Raw genomic sequence first — 22,460 nt, 5'->3', positions numbered from 1 at the left:
AGAGATTCCAAACTCTGAGTCTGTAGGGCAAGGGGTCAAGGTCAAAAGGATGATGACTGAGCGACCCTGGCTGCGCTGTCATCGTTGGCAGGCAGCAGCAGCAGCAGCAGCAGCGACACCCAGTGGAGTTAGGATGAATTGCAACTATCTTCAGAGCCTTGAAGTTGCCTCGCTGGGATGTTGGGTGGATGGTGGGCAGGAAGTGATGGGTGCTTCCCTGAGGGCCCCAGGGAACCGCAGGCACTTGAAGGAGAGCCCCCCGCCACGTATGCAGAAATCCCCGCCTGGGAGGCCAAGGCGGGGCACCTGCCTGATGGCTTGGGTCCAGGTCTCCATTCATTCAGCAATTCCTACCTGTGCCTGTTAAGTGCCAAGCACCAGCCAGACCACTGGAGGCAAACAGGTGAGGCTGCCACATTGTGGCTCTCACCCTCGGGGAAGGGCTATAAGGGGCGCAGCGGGTCGGGGAAGTGTTCAGAGAAGAGAAGAATTTGGCAAAGCGGACGCTGGGGGCACAGGGCTACTCTGGATGCCCACCGGCTGTCCCAGGAGACCACAAAGAGGGGAGCTCTTGAGGTTGGGAGGCAGGCGGAAGGGTGGTGTTTGAAGGCAGAGCACGTGGGGACAAGCGAATCCCTTGGGAGGCTGTGTCCAAGCCCACATTCCATTCACCCCCAACACCTCAAGACTGGGACACATCCCTAGATGGACACACCAGCTCTCTGGGAGAAGGTGGGGCTGGCCGGTCGGTGGCTTAAAGGGACAGGATGAAGATGAAGAGGTGTCTTGTTCCCGTGGCTTCCTTCCAGGCAGCCGGACCACACTCAGTGTCTGCACAGGTACATCTGGGAAGGACGGACTAGACGTGATGGACATGGTTCTGGACACAGAGACTGGCCTCAGAGCACCAGAACCCGCTGTGGCCCGCGCTGTCCAGCAGGTGCACCCAGCCCTTTGTAGGGGTCAAGATGGCATCTGAGCACCGACTCCCCGTCCTGATTGACAGTTTGCCTAAAACCTGGCTCAGGAAGGATGGTGCTCCCCTCACATCGCCCTCTCGGAGAGGAGTCCCCGCAGGAAAGGCAGCTGGTCCTCACACCAACAGCGCACATGCACGCACGCTCAGGGCGGAGCGTTAGATCAGGCGGCAGGCAGTGCCTCCGTGCTGATGTCTACACGGACAGCAAGGAAGGGGCACGCAGGGAGCCCGAGGCTGCGGTGTGGCCCAGGACGCGGCCGTCTTCGCCCCGCTGAGCGCCTACACACACAGCACTGAGACAGGCGCAGACAGGCCTCCACGGCCGGACAGCAACCAAATGACACCCAGACACCAACCGTCCTCCTCCACCCCCCGGGGCCGAGATGTTCAGAGGTCAAGACCATGATGTGGTCCGGTCACCTGTTGTGATGTGCAAACCCTAAGCTCTCTTTAGCACAACATTTCCTAAGAATCTGACGCCTCATAGGAAGCGAGTAGGACCAGTGGTGTTTCCTGCCAGGGCCGATGCCAGCTCCCCGGCCGCTCTGTGCTGCCGCCGGCGCCTGCTGCCCTTCTCAATCCTCACTAGAAGGGTTTTTTTCCTCCCCAATTACAAAAATGATAAATATGTTTTTAGAAAACTTGAAAAATAAAGTGCAAAACCAGTGGCAGCTCCTTGAAGTTCCATGTTCCTGCACTAATGCGTGCAGACATGTTGGAGACTTGTCCTGCGTTTGCATGTACCTGTTCAAAAACAAAACTGAAACGTGGCTTTTCACTTGCTTTTAATATTTAATGTTATACTGTGACCACTTCCTGTCTTCTCCAGAAACACGGTTTTTAATGACTGGGTAATATTCTATTCAATGACTATCCCATCATTTATTTAACTACTGCCCTAGGTGACGCATCTGGAGGCTTACTGATTTTTCAGTATTATAAACTCTGCAGTAAGAAACCTAGAACGTAAGTCTCTGTGCGACTCTGATGATTGAGGCCCTTAGATACGTTTCCAGAAATGCAGGCCCTGAATCAGAGCACACACTAATGTTAGCTACACAGGTCCAGGAGCAACACTCATGGGCTGTGGTGAGGGCCAAGGGCAGGCTCGAGAAGACGAAGAACCCCAGCAGTGGCCATGAGTGGCCATGAGAATTCCAAGGAGAATCCAAGGCGAAGGAAGCAGCGAGGGGGAGCAGTGTGGAAGCAGCCGTGAGGAAGCGCCGTGCCCAGGGCGCTCCTGCTTGCCCGGAAGTCACTGGTATGAAACAGCCTGTTCTCTATGACGTGACCGTTATAGCTACCACGCTCCCCTTCCCAGCACAGCTCCCCGACTCCCTCCCTGACGACGTGCTCAGAACCACCAGCCAGCCCCAGGAGTCAGTAAGACGGCCCAAGTTCCTCTCTGGACCGGGGCATCGACACCCGAATCTGTCCTTTCCGCTCTGCAACAGCCGAGCACAGCGCCAGCAGGGACAGGGCGCAACCCCCTTCCCGACAGCATTTCCTCGCACTCTGAGCTGCCCCTGACCCTGAGCCGCCCTGAAGAGAAGCGAACAGGCCCCACAGACACCGCAGCGGCTGCCAACCCCTCCGGCCCACACTGCACAGCGGCCCTGGGCCCCTGCACCAGCCCCTCCACGCTCAGGCTGCAGCCAGCCGCGGTGTGAACCGGCCTCGGTTAACGAGACAGAACTAAGGCGTGGTTTCACCCCTCTCAGCACCTTCCCTTTCTGGGTTACTCTGCCTCTTGCAATGGAGGGTCAGCCTACAGAGAGCATCAGTGAAAACACTGCTGGCGTCATGGGTGGTTTCTAACGTACGTGATGTCCACTCACTGCCCAGTCGACCATATTCGAGTATCGGGTATTGGCAAGTGAAGATACTCTTTGGTGGTGGTAAGAGGAATATCTTGCACTGCAGTTTTTCACAAAGCCAAGGCGACTGCTGTTTGTAAGACAATACATTTGGATTTGCATAGGCAAGTCAGAATGAGACGATGGGGAAGCATCTGAACACTTCCATGTCACTGGCAATTATGGAAATGAAAACCAAAACAAGGCCGTTCCATTTTTCACTTAAAAAACTGGTATAAATGTGGAAGTCTGGTAACATTCAGTGTTACTGAAGATGAGACAGAAATATAAGTGGTGCAGAATTCTTGAAGGGCAAGTTTACACTAATCAAATGCAAAGCCCTACAACTCAGCAATCTCACATCTGGAAATCACTGAGAGCTGCACTGCCCAGTGCAACAGCCAACTGAACATCTGTTGCGTTTCACGAGCTCGAGAGCCCTACGTGGCTTGCACCCCTCCCGTGCACCAGCGCGCACAGAGACCATTTTCACCAGCACAGAAGTTCCCCCGTGCAGTGCTGCTAAGGAAGCATTCACAAAATGAACAGTGACACTGCACCATTTGTAAAGCTAAAACCGGGATATAGCACAAAAAGGGGGCAGGGGGACGTTCAGGGTAGCTAAATGTTTTACGTCCCACTTATACAGAATGTAAAATAAAAAATGCGGCAGACATGGACAGAAAGAGGACCCTGATATGTTAAATTTAAGAGTGTACTACAAAAAGAGATAAGCATTTTAACATTTTATATAATCTCTAAAGACACTAAAAATTGGGGCCAGCACTGTGGCGTGGTGGGTAAAGACACCGCCTATAGCACCCGAATCCCCATAGGGGCACCTGTTCGAGTCCCAGCTGCTCCTCTTCCAATCCAGTTCTCTGCTATGGCCTGGGAAAGCAGTAGAAGACGTCCAAGTCCTTGGACCCCTGCACCTGCATGGGAGATCCAGAAGAAGCTCCTGGCTCCTTATTGGCACAACTCGAGCCGTTGCAGTCAATTGGGGAGTGAACCAGTGGGTGGAAGACCTAGATCTCTGCCTCCCCTTCTATGTGTAACTCTTTCAAATAAATAAATACATCTTAAAAAAAAAAAAACACTAAAAATTATGTAGGGATATGCTTGAAGAAGGAATGGAAAGAAGAATGGGAATTTTTCAGTTTACTTTTTAAAGATGTATTTATTTATTTGAAAGGCAAAGTTAGAGAAGAGACCTTCATCTGCTGGCTCAATCTCCAAATAGCTGCAATGACCAGAGCTTGGCCCAGAGCCAGGAGCTTCTTCCGGGTCTCCCACATGGGTGCAGGAGCCCAAGCACTTGGGCCATCTTCTACTGCTTTCCAGGAGCATTAGCAGAGAGCTGGACCAGGAGTGGAGCAGCCGGGATTCGAACCGCTGCCCATATGGGATTGCTGGTGCTACAGGCTGGGCCTTAACCCACTGTGCCACAGCAGCGGCCTTCAGTTTACTTGTAAACCAGCACGTATTAGTTTTAGAGATTTCCAGGCCGGCGACGCGGCTCACTAGGCTAATCCTCCGCCTTGCAGCGCCGGCACACCGGATTCTGTCCTGGTTGCCCCTCTTCCTGGCCAGCTCTCTGCTATGGCCCGGGAAGGCAGTGGAGGATGGCCCAAGTGCTTGGGCCCTGCACCCCATGGGAGACCAGAAGTACCTGGCTCCTGCCATCGGATCAGCACGGTGCCCCGGCCGCAGCGTGCTGGCCGTGGCGGCCATTGGAGGGTGAACCAACGGCAAAAGGAAGACCTTTCTCTCTGTCTCTCACTGTCCACTCTGCCTGTTCCCCCCCCCCCAAAAAAAAAAAAGAGATTTCCAGGAGTCCCACCAGTGAGCCCTGAGCCCTCCTCTGCTGCTTTTCTGAAGCGGCACCTGCACTCCTGGGCCATCATCAGTTCCAGATCTAGTGATACAAAGCACTTCTCTCGAGCCGGGGAGCCCCGTGCGCGTCCCCTGCGTTGTGGCCCCACCCCATCCGTCTCCTCCCCACCACATTTCCACGGGCTGGCCTCATCCTTTGCTCTGTCTTGTCACCCACTCACACCCTCACTCGTTCTCAGCAGCTTTGCAAAGCGACCAGGATGACTGTGCCCTACCCCACTACCTAGCAGGCAGGTGACAACGTTTGCACATTTCCCCAGCATAACAAAACTCCCCATCTCACCTTCCACCTGACCCGGAGAGCACTCAGGGTGAGAGAGCCAAAGGTGGCTGGGACGAGCAAGAGCCCGGACTGAGACAACAGCACTGGAGACGCAAACCCCACCGAGCAGAGCATGTTTTCAAACCAAATCCCAGCAGATCTAAGAAAACGGACACTAGCCATCAGAAAAGCAGTAATGTTCCAAATGTGATGGGTTTATTTGAGTTTACTCTGATGCAGAACCAGAGATTCCGCTACAGCATGGAGAACAGTTGGGGGGGGGGGGGGCATGCAGGTTGCGATGTACAAACTGGAGGGCTGGGTTGTCTCCTGTAATGTGACAGCAGGCTGCTGCCGAGGGACACGTGAAAACCAACCCCACGGAACGGAACTGAAATGTGGCACAAACACAACTTCCGGGCACGCCTCCCAGAGCCTTCCTGAGCGCGCACCCGCAATCTCCAGACTTCGGTGTGGGGAGGATTACAATTCTTTGGAAGAATAAAAAGTTCACACGTTTGAAACTTCACAGAATTTTAAGGCCAAAACATAGTGGGTTCATTTCTCTTCGCTGCCAGGGACCAATGTGATGCATGACTCAAAGCCACATTAGGCTTCCAGCTCAAATCCCAGCCCAACCTTATGGCCTCCTGCGTTGAAGTTCTTCCCGTCGATTAAAGCGGACAGGGTCAATTTGACTCCTAGGGAGGAGAAAACACCGGTCACTTGTAGCAGGCTTTGCAATCTGAATTCACACACAGAGTGGACGGAGTCAGCGGCGGGATCCCAGCTGGGGACAGGAGTCACAGGCACGCAGACAGGTGTGCGACACGCACAGCAGACTCATGGCAAACTCTACTTGGGGTTCCGAGTTAAGAGCAATGAGAGTGATCAACCAAACTCGGGGGCCACAGTGACCAAATTATAGTTGGAAACACAGAAGCGTTTTCCGAGTGAAAGCACTTCATCTGTCTTACTCCTCAGGAACCAAGTGTCACAAATACGGGCTGCATCAACCCACAGTGCCTGCAGGCTCCCGTCTGATTACTGCCATTACTCCTCTATCTTCTACCCTGACCCCTCTGCTTACCTGGTCGAAGGGTCTGCGTATAACCCAGTCCAATCAGGCTGGCGTTATTTACTTTGGCCTAAGAGTCAGAGACAGGAAAGAAGCAAAAAACAAGTCAATGTCTTAAAGAATCCAACACAACCACTGCTTCAGGCATCAGGTTCCACAGCTAAAGCACCTGACGGCCAGTCTAGAATTAATGACATTAAACATCTCATACATAAAAAGAGAAATCCTTCGGGAAGCCAACAGGGCTGGCAGGGGTGGGGAGCGTTGAGAACGCACGCCCATGGGTCTCGGCAACTCTGCCCACACACGGAGGTGCCGGTGTACGACCTCTCTGGGCCCGGATCCTGGCACTAACACTTACCGCGTGGCCTGGGGTAAGTTACCTGGCCCAGGCCTCGGTCTCCTCATCTGTACAACACGGATGAGGATAACACTACTCGCCACGTAGACCAGGGGTTAGGATAAGAAGGTAAGAAAACTCATGCAAAATCTTGAGCACAGTCCCTGAAACTGGAGAGCTCAGTTAGTGCTACTATTAGTATCAACTGCTAACAGCCACAGGAACGGTAAGCCAGTTCCTGTGAAGCAGAAAAGCTAACATAAACTGAGAAAGTCACAGGGCATTCAAATACAAGAGGACGGGGCAAGCCCCACGCTCCGGTCTCCACATGGTCATCCTCTCACGTCACGAGGAGCCAGCTGTGGACGTGAGGTGCGGACTGCAAGCACACCCCAGTACTCATCTGCAACCGAAGTGAAAACCTAAGAGAAGATCCAGCCCACAGCACATTCTTACAGAGAGAGAAGTTCTACAATCCAGCTTGTATTTAGCTGCGATGCCAAAACGCGTGTTGTTACTGCCAGCCGTCCATGCGAGGTTTATTGACGTTTCAATCTTCTCGTTGACCTTCTGGTAGATGGAGCCTCCGAATTCAGTGCCATCGTTTCTGTTTGCATAGCACAAGCAAAAGTCATAAGTACGTAATCTGTACCACTGTTAGGACAGGAAATAAATTCTAAAGGTCTAAACACGGGTCCCATTTTGCAACTATGGATCTCAGCCAATTTCTAGCACAAATGACTATGAAACCGAACACGGAACTAGGTCCAGTGATACGCTCTATAATCACCTAATTAAGACGTAGTAACATGATTAATTTACTTGGTTCCTCCACATAATGTAAATTTCTTAGACTCAATTCAATTCTGCACCAAGGCAAGAGCCTCAGGGAAATGTAATTTATAGGTCCCTCTTTGATGGTCACTGAACTTAGAAACTTCAGAGCAGAGTGCACTCAAGAGTCTGCAGAGAACACAGAGGCAGAAGTGCAGGAATAAAGTCAGTCCTCGACTTCATTTAAAACAATCTGAAGAGTTAGAAAGCACTTTCCCCCACAATGTCAAGGGTGCACTGTTCCAGAGAAGGACCCAAACTATCACGTCAAAGCGTCCTAGTAATTATCTTTGAGGTGTCATGGTCTTCCTGATAATACCGTGTTACTGGTTTCAGCACCTCAGTCTGTGCCATTGCTTGATTTAAGTCTTAAGTGAACAGCAGACCGAGTGGGGAGCAATCCGCAATACTGCAAAAACCCACAGCTCGCCCGCCCTCTGTGCGTTCTGCCTGGTACAGTGCAGCACCACCCAGCAGGCTAAGACATAAAACACAATTAGAAGTTCACACTGATCAGCCAACAGAGTGCAGTCTAGAACTGCACAAAGGGCTCCGTTAACTTCTGAATGCAACACACTGACTACGTTCCGATCGAGGACGCCTGGAAACCTCCAGAACTACTGAGGATGCTTCAGGGTAGTCCAGTCGCTTTGTGGGCTGTTCCTTGGCGATCCAAACCTGCTACCAGGAGGCATACCAGAGGAAGCAGGAAACATTCCAAAATACCCCGTATGCCGGGAGGTACACCATGATGTGAGCTCTCTCCATCCATGCACTCTGGAGCTTCCTGGAGTTTGAGGAAAAGGCTGAAGCCAGTGACTACCAGCAGCAGCCCGGCACGGTGCGTGAGGTATACGAGTCTCCTGGCAACGTTTCACTCACTAGGAAAACAGTGCACCAACGCTGGTGTCCACTTAGGCCTCGTACCCCGAGGCACCACCACTTTAACTGTTGCAAGATGCTAACAGCAACCCTTTTTCAGCAACTGTGTAAGGAATAAATTATAAACACTCACACATGAGTGTGCAGCTGGAAGTCTGCAGCCTTGTAACCCAGGGCAAAATTATTCTGTGACAGTTTGGATTTGGCTGTGTCAAAACTCATCTGATAGCCAGCAAGCCAACCTTCAAAAGCCAACACAGCCCAGCCATAGATGGTTGGTCCAGAAAAATCTATATCAACATTACTTCCAAGACTAAAACAATCCCGTTTATAGGAGGCCTTCAATTTCCCACTCTTCTTTCTGTAAAGAACAAACAAAAACAATACAATGAAAACACAATGAGTTTCTACTGCTAGGTCGGAACCTTTAGAGTTAAGATCCTGTCTCTCCCTCAGTGGAAGACTTATTTTGGTAGGGGGCATATACCCATAGTAAAAGTGTTTCAAGGGACTTAGTTCTACAAATAGGATGCTGTTAGGATCAGCAATCTACACACTGTTATCTATTCCTCAATATAAGTTCAATTAATGGGATATGTTGTGATTAACTTCACAAAGGGAGGAGTAAGTGCCAAGTTCACAATCTGAAGACACATGTACACAAATCTCTTTAAATGTTTCCAAATGCCAAATGCCACAAGAATACAAAATGCCCAACACACACCAGAACCCTTTCATGGAGAAAAGTGTAGTTTTTTTCAAAGACAATACTGAAAACAGGAAGTTATTTCTTAATAGTCCTTGTCCTATTCCAATTGAGCCTCTTATGGGGATATTAAAGATAACTAAAGCAGGTGGCACAGAGGCCATACCTGCAGAAACACCACTTTGCATTCTCTCTGTCATTCAGGTAACACAGACCCACATCAGGCAGAGGGGAAAATGACACAATTCCCACCTTTTACATAAGAAATTGAGGCCAAGAAGCTGGGGGACTTCCAGAGAGTAACAGACCCAGCAGGCAGCCTAACTGCTCGTTCTGTTGTTCTAGAAGACCAGATACACCTTTTTTTTAAATTTTTTACTATTAATTGGACATATTTATGGAATAGTATGATACATATCTTCAATGTGTGATGATCAAACCAAGTTAATATTTCTACCTCCTACAATTTTCAAAAAAGTAATAATTGTACACACTTATGGGATACAGTGTGGTATTTCAATAAACACATACAACGTGTGCTGATCACATCAGGGTAGTTGACATTTCCCTCTCCTGGTCATTACTTTATGCTTGGAGCCTGAGTCCCTCTCTTCTGTTCATTCATAAACTGTATAATAGGTTACTGTGAACTGCAGCCAGCGCACTGTACTCAGAACACTACAACTTAACTCCTGCTATCTGTGTTGTGCACCCGTTATCAGCCTCCCTCCTGCCCCAACACCCACATTTCTAGATTACAATCTTAAGAAACCGCCTTCTCAGCAGCACACCCACCGATCTTAGAGTAGCTGAAGCTGTATCTGGTCTCAGACCATTCCAGCCCATAAGCCTGTTCTGTGCCATGCTGGTTTGAATTAGATTTATAAAGTTGTGTTCATCAGTTCAATGTTAAAATGGAAATTTTATCCTGCCTCAGGGTGCTTCCTCTACCCTTGCCTCTAGTATTCCAGACAACAACCCCTAAGCTCGTCCTCTACCCTAAACTTCTCATTGCAAATCCCTAATTCTAATGGTCTCCATCCCTTCAGGCTTCAAAAACATTCCAGAAAATAAGATTTAGATAATTACCCTGTGTTTGGTACAAATATGGTGTCAAGAGTCAGTTTCAATCCTTCAGCCAACTGAAAAACAAAGATTTTAAATTAACAATAATTTTCAATTCTTTGAAAAACAATATATATTAGTTTACTTGAAAGGCAGAATGAGAGAGAGAGAGAGAAATAGATCTTCCATCCGCTGGTTCACTTCCCAAATGGCCACGACATCCAGGGCTGGACCAGGCCAAGCCAGGAGACAGAAACTCTATCCAGGTCTCCCACATGAGTGGCAGGGGCCCAAGCACTTGCGCCATCATCCACTGCCTTCCCAGGTGCATTAGCAGAGAGCTGGATTGGGAGTGGGGTAACCGGGATTTGAAATGGCACTGCAACATGGGATGCTAACATCACAAGCAGAGGCTTAACCAGCAGAGCCACAGCACTGGCCCCAATTTCCAATTCTTTATTCAACTCAAGAAAACAATTTTAAAGTTTCCACTAACTTCCCCTTTAACAAAAAAAAGGAAGTCATTAAAGAGAATCGAATATTAAATTATATAGAAATTATATCTCCCCATATTTCTCACCCTTCACCCCATTTTCATTATGGTTCTTTCACCAAAATATGGGTAAAAAATAAATAGACCAAATCCTATGACAGCAAGTAATATAAATTACGATACAAAAATAACAGAACTACAATACAACCAAATAATCTTGATATTCTCTTTGCAATAAAATAATCAGACATTTAAAAAACCAATCTATAAATCTATATGTTTATCTATATATGATAATGAACATATACATGTATCACAAAAAATAGTGCCCTGTACAGTAGCTACTTGAAAACACACAAAATTTTAGAGGCACTTTTCTGTGGCATAAATTTTGCAATGATTAGAAAACCAAATCACCACAAATGGTTTGTCCTACACAGTAGAGATTCAGCTGAATAACAGAATAAAAAAACAGATCAGAACAAAGAGATGACATTCTAAGAGTACACACAAGGCCTTATTTCCCAAAAACCTAAGAAATGGCCAAAAAGGCCACATGCAGAGAAGAATTACAGCTATCAGAAAGGTAACAGGAGCTAGTTCAGACTGTACTTGGGCTTGTTTACTATACAATCCATAAGAGAAATTAAACCTGCTTAAATTGAGTAACTTCTAATGCCTTCCCTTACCTTATTCTCCAGAGAGATTTCTGTCCCCAGAGTGTTGTCTGTGTTCCATTTCTGGGTGAAGGTGAGTCCATAGTTACAGACCTTATATTTGGTCTCTAGGTTGCCTGACGCTTTTCCTGTATCAGTGTAAGCATGACCAGAAGTAGAAAATTCCTGGTAAGCAAGAAAAAAATAATTACTTTAAAATTAGCTCATCGATTAGGAAATATTCACTTCAGAAAGTGTATTCAACGCATCAGAAACCGGAACAATTGACTTGTTACCACAGCCCTGCTCTACACAGCTCACCTCCTGCCTCCTGCCTCTCTGCTCTGAGCATCTGCACCAGTTTCTGGTCTTTGCTCCCCTTCTCTGACACACGTTTCTCGTTCCACAGACTCTGACTCAAAGGAAATCTTAAATTCTCTCCTTTAAAGAGAAATCTCTTCATGGAAAATAAATGCCATTTTTATTTATAGACAAAATATGTGATCTTAAACCTTCTGCTTGTATGGCCTAAAAAAAAAGGTGATCCTTTCTCTGTAATGCCTTTCACGTGATTAGTTAATCTAGAGGTCCTTATCCTCCTTTTAACAGGGTCAACATTTCATTACTTAAATTTATTTTTTATTACTAAGGTAAAATACATTTAACTAATATTTACCATGTTAACAACTTTCAAGTGTATGGTGATATGGTATCAAGTACATTTACCTCATGTAAACCACTGCTTTTCCACAAAACTACATGCAAAACGTTCAGCATAAACAATTTTAATATGTGAACATATCTGACTATTGTTCACAGTAATAGAATGTTCTTTCCCCCTTCTCCACCCTGTGTACCTTTAAGTACCTACTATCAAATGGTTATTATGAATACCTCAACATATACCCTCCTCCCAAGCCAAGCGTCCTTTCAATCACATGACAATAAGCAACTGGAAACAAATCTCCTTCTGGGGGAAGCCATCAGCACCTGTCACTGACAATCATGAGCTGGAAAGGGAGCAGGAGGGGGAGGAAGCATTCTGATTGGCCCTGTTTAAGGAACATTTCTGAAATGCTGCCACCCGCACCGGCTCCACCCCACTGCCTGCAACAGGAATCCTTCGACAACAGCCTGCTCCCAAGCTCTAGCACAGGCAATAAAACCACCAGGAAACTCCGACGTGTTTATCTACACCTCACAGGAAGTTTTCAGAGTGAGTATCATACTGCACATGTAGGGCAAGTCCGTACTAAAAACTGATTAAGTAAGTGTTGGTCATGTTTAACAGTTCACATTAATTCTTCAATGTGACACTCATTTTCTTTCAACAGATCCAACTAACCAGGGTTTCGTTTTTCACATTTATGCTTCACAAACTTGACAAGTGCAACCAATGCAAATCTTAATTTTGGCATCAGAGGGACACTTTATGCACAAAATTAAGGTAAAGGAGTGGTCTGCCTTTCTTCCTCGTTACCATCATCGTTCCTTAGTGCAAACACCAGGTACAGATATCAAAGAGAAGACGAGACTTGTTCTGAGCTCCAGGATCACGATAGCTTCAGCTTTTGTCTAATTTCACACTTAGGTCAAACAGTGCAAAATACATTTATAACATGCACACCACATCTGCTACTCACATTAAAAGCTAGTAAGCAACAAAACAAATAGAAACACTGTGGTTAAACAGATGGTACATGATGCAAACGCCAAGATACAATCTAAAAAATGTGGAACGGTGGATGATATTTTTCCTAAATCAATACTGGAGACCAAAAGCAGCCATAGAAAGCAGGCACAGAAATGAGCTTTTTGTCCTTACCATCTGAATGATCACCACAGCAGCATGAAAGGGAGAAAAAATCTTTGTTGATGATTTTTACAACACAAACGTAACTTGCACAAACTCAGACACCTACTCAAAATGAGCACAATTTTTCTACCCTTACCAGAACCACTTAGACACAATGTGCTCCTCTTAGTTAGGGGGAAGGGGTGCATAAGTATTTATTCACACTAGAGGAGCCCAGGGAAGGAGGGACAACAGCACACCTGGATTTACAAAGTGCAATACAAAGCCTCACAGGGGTGCCACAGGCCTTCTGTCCTTCTAATTAAACATATCCAGGAATACAACCTGCAGGAGTATGAACAGGTAAACTCCAACCAAAGATGAGGCCAGTGAGCACAAATCAGAAAATGAAGCGAATAAAAAGTTCATCTATGTTTACATTTTGCCTCAACTAATCATGAAGACACAGGAGAAAGCTGCTTTTTTTTTTTTTTTAAAAGGCAATAAAACATGAACTCATTATACTGGAAATAAAGTTTTTAGTGCTCATATACATATTCATGTAAGTATACAGATATGGCATGAGCAAAAATATGCATATTTTATATCTTCTGAGAGTAAGATGCAGAACACATTTATTATGGCAAACACTAAGGGTCACCCCCAGAATGCAGCCTGACTGTCTATGTGGGTTTAACTGGCAGAATTAGAAAGCTACCTGAAATCTGAGAGTAGGACAAAGCTGCAGGGAAGAACACACTGCCAAAAGCATGCTGGATCACGTGACTACATAATAATTTTTAAATAGTATCTGCTAAGTTAATTATATTACGTTTGTTAAAATATATTGAGTACTCACCACTCCACTACAAGACTTGGTTCTCAGGTCTATTTTGACCATGCCAAACCCTAGATACACAGGAAAAAATATAGTAATGTATAAAATGTGATATTCACTCTAGTTTTTTCAACTCAGAAATTATTAAATTTCTATATAGAAAATACACAGTATACTTATTAGAGAAGAATTCCACAAGAAAATGAATTATAATAAGTCTAATTTTTTTAAGTTCCTCAAAATAAACAGACAAGTTTTTAAAATATAAATTAAAAAAAATGAATGAAAAAAATATGCACTACTCTAAAAACCAGAATTACTAGATAATAGTATGCTGGTATATACACAAGTCTAAAACATACAATTAACATCATTAGCTAACTAAAAAAAATCCAGTGTGAATAGCAGCAAAAATTTCAAACTTAAAGATTACACTTTAAAACCTAAAAATAGGGGCCAACATTATGGCACAGCAGGTTAAGCCACTGCTTGCAACACCAGCACCAATTTGAGTCCCAGCTGCTCCACTTCTCAAAAGAAGGAAATCTGATAGCTTGTTAATAATTATCAAATTAAAGCTTGTGAATTAGATCAATGTACACGTACTCTTATTTTATGAGCACAGTATCTTGCACAGAGCCAAGTCCACACTAATCCTGACCCAACACTGGAAATCTGTGACGGCACACTTACCGTATCCTTTGTTGAAGACATCCTTGGCAGCCTTTCCTAGGTCACAGTAAGTCGGTGTGTTACACATATCTTATAAAGAAACATGAGGACAAAGGAATAAAAATAACCATTTAGTAATTATTCACCCATCGTTCTTCCAGTGTTTCATCCTGCAAGAAGAGATGTGTGCAGTCCTCCTTTGCACCATTAAGTTCATTACTAATGCAATCAAGATTAAGAGAAAGCACTCTGCTCCTGAGAAAAGTGCCCTACAGAACACTGCCGAGTTCTCCCCTGAGATTCAATGACGTCAATTTTCTGACTGCATTTCAAAGAAAGTTCTCACTTGCTTTGGAGGAAATGCTTTATTAAACTGGAATGCTTAAAAATATATGCAAAATGTATCTTACAAAAACCTTTCTCAAGGCTGTTACACAATGCAATAAGGTAAATTTTAAAAGGAATTCCAAGAATACATATCAAAATCCTCAGGGTTGATATTTTGCTACTTTTAAGTTGTTTTAAAGACAAGAATTATCACACTAATTGAAATGTATTCACATACAATATGCCTTCTCAAAGCTCTTCCGAAAATAGAGTGCTATAATTTTAGCAATTAACCAGAAATAGTATAGAATCAACTGCTTAGCAAAACTGGTGTCAGCTCTCAAGTTAAAGCCTTCAAAAACCCAAGGTGCCTTGACCTCTCACCTTGCCTACTTAGTATTCACCAGCTTTTCTACTGGCAGTGGGACTCGCCCATCAAATCCTGAGAAGCTAGCAACACTGCTGAGCATAGTACTCCTTTGCCCACTCTGTATAATGGTAAATGTCTCCCTGCAGCAGGTTCTGTTGTGTCCCTAGCACCGACTGAGAAGCCATGTCTAACAAAGATACAACCACCTCAAGCAATTTCATTAGCCCAGTTTCTACCAGGAAAAATTCAGTTACCAACTAGCTCTTGCAACTGTTATGCCTGAACTATCTACACAAATATCTATATTTAGCCCAGCTTTTAATCTGGACTTCTGCTAAATTTTTGCCTACATCATCATACCTGAACATATATGTATGATGCAGTTAATCAGGAAGTCATTTAAAATGTGTTCCTTAACCTATCAAATATGACAGACACCAACATATAAAGTTATGAAGAAAGAGTATAGTATAAAAACGAAACAGAAAGAGTGCTATAATTGTACTGCCTTATAACAGAAATTGAAGCTACAGGGTCTCATAGTTCACTTCCAAAGCAGTTATTTTACAATTCAATACTTATATGATTGAGTCCAGACTTCTGACATATTCCCAACTCCTACTTGATTATTAAACAGCTACTGATATTTGTTCAAATACTGCCAGGAGCCTGTAACTTGGGGGGCACCTTCAGAACTCCAGTCTGATTTTTCACAGTAACAAGAGAAGACACAATTAAATGTTCAGAAACACCCAGGATACTTCAAACGGCTCATGAAAAGAGGATTTCATAAGTTTCTTTTGGTGCAGGCCCACACAGTGGCACAGGTTAAGCTGCCACCTGCAGTACCGGGTCATCCCATGTGGATTCAAGTCCCGGGTGCTCCACTTCCAATCCAGCTCCCTGCTAATGCACCTGAGAAAGCAATGGAAGATGTCTCAAGCACTTGGGCCCCTGGATCCATGTAGGAGACCATAAGGAAGCTCCTGGCTTTGGCCTGGCCCAGCCCCAGTCTTTGCAGCCATCTGGGGAGTGAACCAGCGGATGGAAGACCTCTCTCTCTCTCCTCTCTCTCTCTGCCTCTCCCTCTTTGTAACTCTGCCTTTCAAATAAATAAAAAAGTTTCTTTTGGTGCAAAAAAATCCATGCACACAAGAGGTGCATTCGAGGGGTCTTCAAAACATTCATGGAAATGCATATTATGAAAAAACTACACAAGGATTTCAAAAAACAATTTGCATCCAAACTTATCTTTTCACTCCATTTCCCCACAAACTGTTTGAAGTACCTTCCTATATACTTGGCGGGACCAAATAAAATCTTAGCATTCTGCTTGGTTTTTTAGTGCAAAACCAGTACCAGATACTTGTCAACAGTCAGGCAGCGGGCCTGGTTCACGAACGGGTCTCAATTCTGCCTGGCTCCGGCTGACTTTTCCAGGGCCATGACGCCGATGGCAAGTGCACTGCTGGTATGATCCAGCAAAAATCGGGAGAGGCTTCGTGCTTCTCACTTCCATCAGCGCTACAAAATGCACTTGTTCGTGGATGGGTCCGAGGTGCCGCGGTTGCATCAGACGCAGAAGGAAAAAGCGGGGTTTTCACACAATCCCCAACTTGACAGCCTTTTGTTCCTCGTTTCTCCGTCCATTGCACGGACGGCATCCGCCCTCCGGCCACAAGGCGCGAGCCTCGCCCCACGCGGACAGCAGGCAAGGGCAAGGGGGTGGGTCTGGGGCTCAGGGATCCAACTTCCCTAAAAACCGACTTCCTGTCTCGCCTGACCCTGAACATCAAGGCACCTCCCGCGGCGGGCGGCTCGCTGCCCCGCTGCCCCGCACTCGCGGCGCCACCTGCCCTGCCGCGCGGCGGCTCCATCCCCCGAGGCGGCCGGGGCAGCAGGTCCGGGCCGGAGCCGGCGGCCCGCTCGGTCCGCGCCCCGTCAGACTGCGCTCCCCCTCGCCCTCCGTGAGGGCCGCCCCCGTCAGCCCGCGGCCCGCCGCCGCCCGGCCCCTCCGCGGGCCTCCGCGCCGGCGGCCGCCGCTGCCCTCACCTTCGAGCCGAGGGCCGTCCCCGCTCCGCCAGGGCAACGCTGAAGGTCTTCTCCTAACCAACGCCGTCCGCGCCTGCGCGGCCGCACTGCCCCCGCGGCGCCTGCGCGCCCCGCCCCGCACGCGCACGCGCACGCGCACGCGTCTGCGCCGTAGGGGCGCGCCGCGGCCGCGCGGCCGAGTGCGCGCAGGGGGCGGGGCCGAACGCGCACCGCCAACTGCCCGGCGCCGCGGGCGCGCGGGCGCTCGACGGCCCCGCCGCAGGTCGGGCGGCGGGGGTTGGCGGGCGCTCGGGGACCGCACTCTGTCCCTGCGAGGGGCTCGTTCTCGCGAGACGTCCTTGGGTGGCTGGGGGCTGTTCGCGCGGGAGGTGTCGGGGGCGGGCGCGTGGCGGCGGTGCGCGGCTCCCGAGCTGGGGGGAGCCCGGCCTGGCGGGTAGCGCCCGACCGCGTCGTCCTGCGGGGCAGGCCTTGCAGGTGTGAGCGGGGTTTTCCTGTCAGACGGACTGACGGTCGGGAATGTGGTTCTTGGGTTACCGCATCCTGAGGGTGAGAAAACATAGGCCCCTGAAGGGACATTTCGAGGCGAATGCCGCCGAATAAATGAAGAAAGTGCGGAAGTGGGGAGTCAGCGCTTTGGACCTGCCGGGATAATGAGGGCTTTGGGTGCCAGTTCCGCACGGGCGGCGGAGGTAGCCGCAGGGTTTCCAGTCACCGCCTGCGCGACTTCCAGAAGAGATGTCTTCACTTCACAGGCGTCGCCCTGTGACACACAGCCAACGTCGTGTGCCCCGGATGCCATGCACGGGGACGCCCAGGTCATACTCTTGCCGAAAGCATGTGGTTTAGCTTACCCGTGAGGAAACAGAGAAACTTGCCTTCTGCAAGTCCTCAAAAACACCAGTCTCTTGAAAAATTAAGGAAAGACTAAAGGAGACAAGCAAGATAACACTAAAAGCAATGTGTGATCCTAAATGACCAATGAAGGCCATCGTTGAGAAAATTTCTATGTAAACCACGTTCGTGTTGTGAAAAAGTGAATTTCTCAATTTCTTGAGGGCAATGGCATATGCAGAACTGGCCTTGTTTTTAAGAGAAATGTGTTTGGAAGTGAAATATCTTATGTCTGCAACTAACTCTGAAATGATCCAGAAAAAAAGTGACAAAATGTTAACAGCTGGTCATTCTAGCTGAAAGACACATGTGTTCATTGCACTGTTCTTGAACCTTTATGGTAAGTGTTAAATTTTTCAAAGTAAAAATGGAGGAAATCCCACCAAGTCTGCGTTGCTCAACGTACAATGTCAGGCTGTTGCTTGAATCAGTAGATGAGTACCATATGGGCTTGCTGTGTGTAAGTAAAAAAAAATAAGATCAATACCCCAACCTACTTAAAATGTAAGACAAATACCTGAGGAATAAGCAGAATGTGATCAATGTCATAAGCGAAGCAGAATGTAACAATCTGAACAGAGCTGGATTTGTGTCTCAGCTCTGCCAACTCTGCGGTGTTATGCAAGCAACTTAACCTCTCTGTGCCTCAGTTTCCACATCTGTGAAACAACTAAATAATGTCTACCTCAGGGGATTGTAGTGAATATTAAATTGATAATTCCTAGCATATAGTCTACCTGGCATATGGAAAATGTTCATTAGTTAATAACATAGATGAAAATTAGTATACTTCGGATTTGTGGTGGCAGGGTAGATATTTATTCATAACCATATGAATATTTTTTTTGACAGGCAGAATGGACAGTGAGAGAGAGAGAGAGAAAGAAAGGTCTTCCTTTGCCATTGGTTCACCCTCCAATGGCCTCTGCGGCCGGCGCGCTGTGGCCGGCGCGCTGTGGCTGGCACACCGTGCTGATCCAAAGCCAGAAGCCAGGTGCTTCTCCTGGTCTCCCATGTGGGTGCAGGGCCCAAGCACTTGGGCCATCCTCCACTGCCTTCCCGGGCCACAGCAGAGAGCTGGACTGGAAGAGGAGCAACCAGGACAGAATCTGGCGCCCCGACCGGGACTAGAACCCGGTGTGCCGGCACCACAGGCGGAGGATTAGCCTAGTGAGCCGCGGCACCGGACCCATATCCGTATGAATATTAAAACCACAACTGCTGCCTAAACTTTGGCTCAGACCTGGCATTGGTCAGCTGTAGCCGACGATTAAAGGTTGTAAGTAGCCCTTTGGGAATGTGGCAACATTCTTCCTCTGTCTTCTGCTCTCCAAAGTCTTTCTCCTAGAAAGCCTTGACAACACCAAACCTAGGTCATCCAAAGGGACTTTGCTCTCTCTCCCAATACCTAAAACAGCAAGGTGATGAGAGAAACTGCTAAGGAAAACACCTGCTGAGAAGGAATCCCTCCTTTCTTCCCTGTGCCTCCAGCCCTCTCAAGTTAGCTGGATCATGTCCTTAGGAACTGAGCTTTCACCAGCTCAGAATTACAGGCAGTTCTCATTCTTCCACTCACTGAGATCCAAACTGGGGAACTGTACAAAGGATTTTCTCAGTCCAAATTCTGCCAACGTGGCATTCTCTGCTATAAAACCAAGAGAATCACGGAATTTTAGAGCAGGAAAGGAACTTTAAACTCCTCCCTTTGAAAGACATTTACTATGCTTACTAATAGGGAACCACTCTCAGAAACCCAAAAGTGTCAGAGCTGAGTGAGTCCAGAGGCCCATGGAGATGATGTATGGACTAGATTTCCAGGACAGGTCACCTGCTCGTTCAAGTCAAGATAACCTGCTGATCTGCCCATGTTGCCTTTATAAGAGGAAAATCTCAGAGGGTTAGTAGGGTTTTAGTCTCATAAATAAAAAAAAAAAAAAAGAAGAAGAAGAAGACAGAAGCTCCACTGTAAAAATTTGGTAGCTCAGTTACCTTAGATGTAAGAATATTATTAGATTCTGGAGCCAACACTGTGATTTAAGGCCATTTCTTTAAATGACCCACTTATTTTCAAGGACTCCAAAATTGTGCTGAGGCCTGGGGATCCCCTGCTTTGAAGAGGAGGAAGCATAAGCAAATCCCTGGTCCACTCCCAGGAGCAGCAGAGCAGAGACAACAGTGGTGAAAGCATTGAGTTGGACCTGCATGGGGTTTGGAGGCTTCTTGGAAATGATCTTTGGAAAAGTTCAGCTGGACCCACAGGGAATGACTTCCAGAGCAAAGAGGCTTTTGGTGCAGCAGTTGAATTGCCACTTTATGACACCTTCATCCCTCATCCTATGTTGGAGTGCCTGGCTTCCAGCCCCAGCTCTGCCTCTGATTCCAGCTTCCTTCTAATGCACACCCTGGGAGGCAGCAAGATGGCTTAAGTAATTAGGTCCTTGCCACCCATGTGGGAGACCTGGGTTGAGTTCCAGTTTTCTGGCTTTGACATGCCCCAACTCTGGCTGTTATGGGCATTTGAGGAATGAGCCTGCAGATGTGACAGCTTGCTTGCTCTCTTTGGCTGTCTCACATAGAATAAAAAAAATGTTTAAAGAGATCTTTGGAGTAACCTGGACAAATATACTAATTTAAAAAAAAAGAGATGGATTTCATACCCCACAGTTTCATATTTATAGATTTATAGTTTTTATAGATGTATAGTTTTCATAATTATAGATTTCTATTTAATAGCTCGAACAATTTATAATAGCAAAAAATGGAAAGCTACATAAATGGCCAGTATTTAGAGATCATTAAGAGACACACCCTGTTCTGAGTTCTAATACAGCTATGTGTTCTCATAGGTGATGGGAAACAAGAGTCTGTGTAGTGTAGTTCCATGCATGTGTGTGTGCTGTAATGGTACTCTGAGGAGAAGTGAGGGGAGGATAAACATGACATCAGGGTGTGACCTCTGAGGCTGTATTGGACAGAGGAGGTGCACATGTGTACACACTGGCATTAGTAATAGCTCCTTCTGGAGCTGGTGACAGGTTAATTATATTGCGTATTAAATAAGTGCTGCATGCATGTGTGTTTATGTTCCCTCATAGAAAGAAAGCAACAACACTTTAAAAAAAAGTCAACAGTGACTATTTCTGCTGGAACAGTATACAAATGTGACTTCTATTTTCTTCACACGTCCTATATTTTCCATAATTTCTAAAATTTGGAAACACGTATTTCTTTCATAATAGAAAAACCAGGCTCACTTTCATAAGGCAGGGAAGTACCTAGGTTTGTAAGAGAGTGCTGTTTTGTGGGGAGTTTCCAGCAGAAATTGGGAAATATTTCTGGAACCTTGTTACCTGGAATCTACGGCGTGCCTTGTGAGTGCTAACTCATTTCTGACCACAAGGGGAAGCAAGAAGATCGGGTAAAATGAAGCGAAGTCTGGTGGTGGGCCCCAGGTGTTCCCCTCTGAGTCAGGGTGATGATTCTGCCCTCAAGTTCCACACAGCCTCATCCAAGACCTGCATATGGTTACAAACAAAGTCATTAATTAGAATTAGACAGTGTATCAAAATCTAATTTGTTCCAAGGGCAGCAGATGCTTACAAAATGTTTTCATGGGAGGATCAGTTTTCCTAATGTGCCATGTGAAGATTAGGGTATGGCCTGGCTGAGACTACTTTCTTTCTTTCTTTTTTTTTTTTTTTAAGAGTTATTTATTTGGCCGGCGCCGTGGCTCAATAGGCTAATCCTCTGCCTTGCGGCGCCAGCACACTGGGTTCTAGTCCCGGTCGGGGCGCCAGATTCTGTCCCGGTTGCCCCTCTTCCAGGCCAGCTCTCTGCTATGGCCTGGGAGTGCAGTGGAGGATGGCCCAAGTGCTTGGGTCCTGCACCCACATGGGAGACCAGGAGAAGCACCTGGCTTCTGGCTTTGGATCAGCACTATGCGCCGGCCACAGCGCGCCAGCTGCGGCAGCCATTGGAGGGTGAACCAACGGCAAAAAAAAAAAAAAAAAGGAAGATCTTTCTCTCTCTCTCTCTCTCTCTCTCTCTCTCTCACTGTCCACTCTGCCTGTCAAAAAAAAAAAAAAGAGTTATTTATTTATTTGAAAGGCAAAATTACAGAGAGGAAGAGAGAGAGAGAGGTCTTCGATCCACTGGTTCATTCCCAGATGGCTGCAACAGCCGGGACTGCGCTGGTCCAAAGGCCGGAGCCAGGAACCTTCTCTGGGTCTCCCATGTGGATGTAGGGGCCCAAGGACTTGGGCCATCTTCTACTGCTTTCCCACGCCACAGCAGAGAGCTGGATCGGAAGTGGAGCAGCCAGGACTTGAACCGGCGCCCATATGGGATGCTGGCACTGCAGGCAGAGGCCTTATCCTCTATGCCACAGTGCTGGCCCCTACTTTCATGTTAACAGTGAAGCACAGCAACCCCATTTATACAAAGGACTCCTAGGGGGAAGGGTGACATA

General features: G+C 47.0%; 1 protein-coding gene and 1 long non-coding RNA gene across 3 annotated transcripts; one reads left to right on the top strand and one right to left on the bottom strand.

Moving 5' to 3' along the window:
* Positions 1 to 5,187: 5,187 nt before the first annotated feature.
* On the bottom strand, positions 5,188 to 17,178 carry VDAC3 (voltage dependent anion channel 3). Of its 2 annotated transcripts, XM_070067809.2 has the most exons (9): positions 17,102 to 17,178; positions 14,374 to 14,442; positions 13,702 to 13,751; positions 11,081 to 11,233; positions 9,923 to 9,975; positions 8,261 to 8,488; positions 6,868 to 7,018; positions 6,084 to 6,141; positions 5,188 to 5,694 (listed from the first exon to the last, which is right to left on the bottom strand). In XM_070067809.2, the coding sequence occupies exons 2-9, from the start codon at positions 14,438 to 14,440 to the stop codon at positions 5,603 to 5,605; spliced, it is 852 nt and encodes a 283-aa protein (XP_069923910.1). In that variant the 5' UTR covers positions 14,441 to 14,442; positions 17,102 to 17,178; the 3' UTR covers positions 5,188 to 5,602.
* A 544-nt stretch (positions 17,179 to 17,722) lies between these two features.
* Positions 17,723 to 20,588, top strand: LOC127487285 (uncharacterized). Its single transcript, XR_007913998.2, has 2 exons — positions 17,723 to 18,332; positions 20,065 to 20,588. It is a non-coding gene; the product is annotated as an uncharacterized LOC127487285 (long non-coding RNA).
* Positions 20,589 to 22,460: the final 1,872 nt, after the last annotated feature.

Source organism: Oryctolagus cuniculus, chromosome 2, assembly GCF_051225735.1.
Source record: "Oryctolagus cuniculus isolate XC-2025 breed Fujian yellow rabbit chromosome 2, ASM5122573v1, whole genome shotgun sequence".
In the NCBI taxonomy this organism is placed as follows: domain Eukaryota; kingdom Metazoa; phylum Chordata; class Mammalia; order Lagomorpha; family Leporidae; genus Oryctolagus; species Oryctolagus cuniculus.
This window is presented reverse-complemented; position numbering and strand designations above follow the sequence as displayed.